At 40.1% G+C, this 6,167-nt stretch overlaps 1 protein-coding gene across 1 annotated transcript in view; it reads left to right on the top strand.

Annotated features, from left to right (window-relative positions):
- GNAI3 (G protein subunit alpha i3) overlaps positions 1-6,167 on the top strand; it is a 57,135-nt gene that overhangs the window by 39,166 nt on the left and 11,802 nt on the right. The window contains exons 5-6 of the mRNA XM_018566989.1: positions 2,597-2,725; positions 3,958-4,087. Of these exons, the coding sequence (XP_018422491.1) occupies positions 2,597-2,725; positions 3,958-4,087 (259 nt within the window). The remainder of the gene's footprint in view (positions 1-2,596; positions 2,726-3,957; positions 4,088-6,167) is intronic.

Here is a 6,167-nt window from a genome sequence, read left to right as displayed (position 1 = left end):
AGAGAGCACATACAGACCCCCTGAGAGCCCACAGAGTCCCCTTGACAGCCGCACAGCACCCGTGGGAGTTGGTGGTATTCTACATTGCTGTATAATGTAGTTCTGGAATATGTAGCCCTCTATACAGGCATTCCTCACTTAACGACCAAGTTCCGTTCCTACGACCAGGTCGTTAAACGGATTGGTCGTTAAGTGAGGAACTCTATACAGTACTGTACTGCATTAGTACAGTACTGTATAGCGTTGCCGATGTACAGTACCGAACAGTGTACTGTACATCGGGCAATGAAAATACTTACCGGGACCCGCAGTGAAGATCGGAGGACACCACTTCCGCCGGCGACACGGCGCACTGACGACGTGCAAGGTCGGAGGTCGATCGGCGGTCCGTCGTAAGTGCGAGTGGTCGCAAAACAGGTAAGTCGCTAAGCGAGGAACATCTGTAGTTGCCGATATTCTGCATTTTTTGTATGATATATTGCTGAGATTAGTTAATTTACAGGTTGGAGTCAGTGACAGAATTAACAGGGTCACAGTGGTCACAGCTGCAACTAGGCCCTGGTGCTCCACCACTGACTTACCATCAGTAGAGAGACTGTTCCCTTGCACTGTGAGGCGTGACATGTACCTTAGTAGCACATTGCAATGGATCACTTCACTCATTAGCACAGTACAAAGGTACATGTCACTCTGTAGTGTAGTTAAAACCTCTAAGGCCTCATTCACACACAACGCAAGAGCAAAATACTCACCGTAAAATCCTTTTCTCTCCGTTCATTGAAGGACACAGGCCCCGCCCTCTTTATGGGGTGTACACTCCTAACTGCTTGTTACTAAACTGGAGACTTGTCAGCAGGTGGGGGGTTTGGCCACCGGCAGGGGCCGCCCCTAGGCTGTAATTGGTCTTTAGTTTTGTGCCTAGCGTCCTTCTCCTGCAGGTGGCGATATTACCCTACCATTCAGGATCTACGATCTGTTGCCTGTGTCCTTCAATGAACGGAGAGAAAAGGATTTTACGGTGAGTACAAAATCCTATTATTGCGTAAATACATGCGTGTATGTGCGTAGATGCGTGCACTATATGCAATCCCAGAATGCATCATTCGTAATAGAAATTTTAATGAACTGTACGCGTATACGTGCGCAAACACACGTATATGCACGTAAAATACACTGCTCTGCATCTCGGTTCCATTCTGTTTTTGCGCACTTTTACGCTACGCAAATATACGGCTCCATACGCAGCTATGTGTATGGAGCCATTTATTTGCATATGGTGAAATACGTGCGGCAGTGTGAATGAGGCCTAAGATTGAAGCACATAATTAGTTCAGACAGTCGTATGAAGCGTTTTCTGAAAGAAATCATCAGTATTCGGGTCTAATTGCAGGGTTGGCACTTTGAAACACAAGTTGGTTTAGTGATCCAGCTTGGGCACACGGCTCAAAAAGGTTTACCATCACTGCCCTTGACCATATATCAACAGTGATGCAACAACTGTCTTGGCTGTTCTAATTATATGTACCTATTTTTCTATGTTTATGCCTTTTTTGACCTTATTACCTTGTTTTTTTATCTGCTTATTTTAAAACTTCTCAATAAATGCGATTTAAAAAAAAAATTGTTCTCCTATATTGTAAAGCGATGCGTTAACTGTTGGCGCTATATAAATCCTGTATAATAATAATGCTAAGGTATTTAAGGAACAGTGTGCAAAGTTAACATTCAGTCGGACAGGATGTTCCTATACAGTGGACAGCAGCCAAGTTATAAACCTCAACTACAGGCAAACATTTATTTATGTTTTACTGTTTTGGATACAGTAGGTGAGCCTTTTGTCAAGCTTTTATTGCACTGTCTTCCAAGAGGTTTATTCTCCCTTCTGGGAATCTCTCCAATGAGGACACAGAACCTTTACTCAAGCATTTACTCAATGCTCTCTTTGTAATCTGTTATATACCATAAGAATTTTTCAAGAATTTTTAAAATGGATCACTATTTCACGCTAATATACAGTATATATAGTTTAGCATTAGAATTATAGAATTTTTTTCAAGATGTATTTTTTTTTATTTTCATACTTTTTGTGTGTCTACATATATGTATTATTTCCTATTCTTCTTTTTTTTTTTTTAAGTTTATTAAAATGGGATGGAACCCAGTTTTTAGATCTTGAACCCCCGTTTTTTTTCTGTACCTTCCCATTATGATCTGTTGTCACCACTTGTCTGAAGAAGTGATATTTCGGTCGCAAAACATGTTTTTTTGGTGTTCAATGAATATAATTTTTTTTATCAAGAAATCTGTGTCCCGTTTGCACACCAATTGCTTATTGTGCACATAATGAGGATTTGTCTTCTCATTTTGTTGTCCCACTGACAGGGTGTCAAACAGAAGAGGAAGTGATGGGAAATGGCAATGGTGACATGGACAGCAGTAAAAACCCAATAGAGGTTTTAACCTTTGCCCACTCTATCCAAAACAAAAAATAAAACGTTTGCTAGTTGACAGGAAAAGACTTGTAGAGTTCAGTATTGGTACTACTTAGCCTACTTCACTTTTTATGTAACTTTCTATGTATGCTTTCTCTTTAAAGCTACCTAAATGATGTAGACAGGATTTCGGAGCCCACCTACATTCCTACTCAGCAAGATGTGCTGCGAACACGGGTCAAAACGACGGGTATTGTGGAGACGCATTTCACTTTCAAAGATCTTTACTTTAAGTAAGTCAATGCTTGTAATTAGTGAAGGGAGTCTATTTAGTTGCTGAAATGTAACTACTGTCTGTTTAAACTAATTCTCCACCCACTTTATACTTGCCTATCCAGCACTCTTCCACTGTTCCTTCCTCTAACTTCTATCGCACCAGTTTATGTAACCGTTTATGTGACTGCTCTTTGCCCATCTTTGTCTAGAAACTAGGTAGCATTCAGGCTACTTGATTTCCATGGAGGACTTGTATATGTAGCTAATTTATTCTTACGCAGATATAGTTGTAAAATTATTATATGGTGTCTTCAATGGCGCTGTAGTGTCCCAGGCATTTTTTCTTATGTACATAAGTGCCTATACTTATTGTGTTTTAGGACCCTTCAAGTTTTTGCTGGCTCTCCAAAGCCATATATCCACAGCCACTGTAATGTTGTCGTCTGCCCTTATTTAGGACGCTTCTGAATGCCTTTTCTGTGGGACCTTTATTCAAGTGCATACTTTGCAGGGAGTGGGAGGAGATCTTTACTGACATGCACCTCTGTGCTACCTCATCTGGACTCTCTTCTCTGTGATCCACTCTGCCTCCTCAGTTTCAGTACTGACAGCCTGGCAGCCTAGTACCTCTTCCATGGTCAGAGGCCTACCTTTTACACCTATGTGTAACCCCTCTGTTTGCAAGTGCTCCAGTTTTAAGCGTGTGATTCAGTCATGATTGGCAGTGTCACCACCAGCAACCTTTTACACCACTGTTTTCCAATTTTAGCAGTGACTGACACCAGAAAGAGGACCGATAACCATGCAGACACTGGAAAACCCTCACTGCAGACCTTATTTTCTACTTGTGTGTGTGTGTACAACCTTAAAGTTTGACAGTGCTTGGCTGGATCACTGTGATGACTGCAGGTGCTTTTCTAAACTAGCCACTTCTACACCCAACTCTGATATTTGCCTGGATCCTTGAGGGTAGGGGGTGCAGGTTTTTGATTCCCTACAGCAGACAATTATTCCCTTTCTGTTTGTAGTTGCCATGCTGATTCTTTTAAAATAATACTTTGAATCACTGACTTAAAAAAAGTATGTAGAATGTAAAGACAAAGTAAGAGGATCAAAATCAGCCAGGGAGCTATTATTTTCAGAAAGAAGTAAGCAAAGGTGGCATACATATTTCTCTCATGACAAATTCCTTTTAAATATATGTACCTGTTTTACCATTATATGCAATTTTGTATTTCCTTTTGTACAGAATGTTCGATGTGGGAGGACAGAGGTCAGAAAGAAAGAAGTGGATTCATTGTTTTGAGGGTGTAACTGCAATTATTTTCTGTGTGGCACTCAGTGACTACGACTTACTATTGGCTGAAGATGAAGAGATGGTAAGCAAATGTCTGGCATGTTTCTTTTTTTTTAGAATTACTTGACCGGAGATCAGAGTCTACCAATCCAGATTTTTAGTCCAGATCAGGTGATAGTTATGTCTACAGGGCAACTTGAGGCAGTTAGGCTTGACGGATCTCGAGGAGCAGCTGGATGAACAGTTTTAAAAATCTTTTCTTTTCAATATTCTTTTTCTTGTTGAATGGTTCCTCTCTTCCTACACCATAGCCAAAACGGTAACACTTCTAAAGCCTGCGTATTTCTGTTATGACTCTGTGATAGAACACGTGGGACAGTCAGATCCCTTTTGCATAACTGACTGTTATCTAATGTCTGTGGTCAGCTTACACTGAAACTAAACTTCCCCAGTAAAAAAAAAAAAAAAAGGTGCTAGGGGTTCCAAAAATAGATAAAAAGCTTTGCCCAAAGCTCCTTTTTTTTAAATTTTCTTTTTTCTCTGTACACTGCACGGCTCAAGCCTAAGATGATGTGATTCCGAGAACTGAAAGTAGCAATGGAGGAGGTGCTTGGAGCTTTTGCTTTAAGACTCATTACAAATTGTTCAGCTTTGTATTCCAAACAGATGCAGTGACCGGTCCAGAACGATTTGGAACTACACTATTTGTAGACTCTTGATCCCTCTATAATTTATTGAAATTCTGTCAGGAAATCCCAGAACTCAATTCAAAAGCAGATTCAACAGATGGTAAATGCTACTATTACAAAGTCAGAGCATAGTTTGGAAAGCTTGGTATAATTTGAAATGCATTGCAACAGAACACAATGGTCAGACAAGTAGCGATTGAAGAAAAACTTTGAGGACCATGTCATTTAATGTGTGGTTTTTGCCCAAAAGGGCAATTTTAAAGTGAAAGTAATGTCCGCTGTTGTAGGTTGGTAGGTGAGCTCTTGCCATAATGTACAAGTATGGACAGCATGCTTGTACATTATGGCACACTTACCCGACAAGTGTGCCCTACTCCAGTGCTGATCAATCTACAACAATTCCAAAAAAGTTGGGAAGCTGTATACAAACTACATAAAGACAGAATGTAATGATTTGCAAATCTGATAAACCCATATTTTCTTCATAATAGGAAATAGAAAACATAGAAAATGTTTAAACTAAGAAAATGTACCATTTTCAGAAAAAAAATATTGGAAATTGGCAGCAACACTTCTCAAAAAAGTTGGGACAGGGCCATGTTTACCACGGTGTATCATCCCCTCTTTTAACACACTGTAAACATCTGGAAACTGGGGAGACCAATTGCTGGAGTTTTGGGAGAGGAATGTTGTCCCATTATTGCCTTATATAGTATTATAACTTGACAACAGCTCTGGGTCTTCTTTGTTATATTTTTCATTTCAAAATGTGCCTAATATTTTCAATTGTTGAAAGGTCTGGACTGCAGGCAGGCCAGTAAAGCATCAGGACTCTTCTACTATGAAGCCATGCTGTTGTCCTAGATGCAGTATGCATTTTAGCATTGTCCTGCAGAAATATGCAAGACCTTCCCTCAAAAAAAGTCATCTTGATGGGATTATATGCTGCTTTAACCACTTGAAGACCAGGTGTTTAGACCCCCTTCCTGGCCAGGCCATTTTGCAGTGTTCAGCGCTGCAGTACTTTGACTGACATTTAAAACGTCATGCAACGCTGTACTGAAATTAATTTTATACCATTTTTTGGGGACAGATAGAGCTTTCTTTTGGTGGTATTTAAACACCACTGGGGGTTTTATTTTTTACTATAATTAGGAAAAATTTTGGAAAAAAAAAAAGTCTTTTTTACATTGTTAGGAAACATTTATTATTACCCAGTTTTTTGGTAAAATATATAAAAGACGGGGTCACGTCGGGTAAATAGACACCAAACATGTCAAGCCTTAAAATTGCGCGCACCCGTGAAATCGCAGAAAACTATCATACCCAAAATTGGCCATAGGCGACACTTTAAAAGCTTTTACCGCTCATCAGTTTAGTGTTATCAGTGATTGATGGCCCTAGACTTATTGCTCTCACTCCGACAATCGCGGCGATATGTAACATGTGCGGCGTAATGGGCGCAATCTTCTT

The sequence above is a fragment of the Nanorana parkeri genome, unplaced genomic scaffold (genome assembly GCF_000935625.1).
Source record: "Nanorana parkeri isolate BGI_ZX_2015 unplaced genomic scaffold, ASM93562v1 scaffold995, whole genome shotgun sequence".
Taxonomy (NCBI): Eukaryota; Metazoa; Chordata; class Amphibia; order Anura; family Dicroglossidae; genus Nanorana; species Nanorana parkeri.
This window is presented reverse-complemented; position numbering and strand designations above follow the sequence as displayed.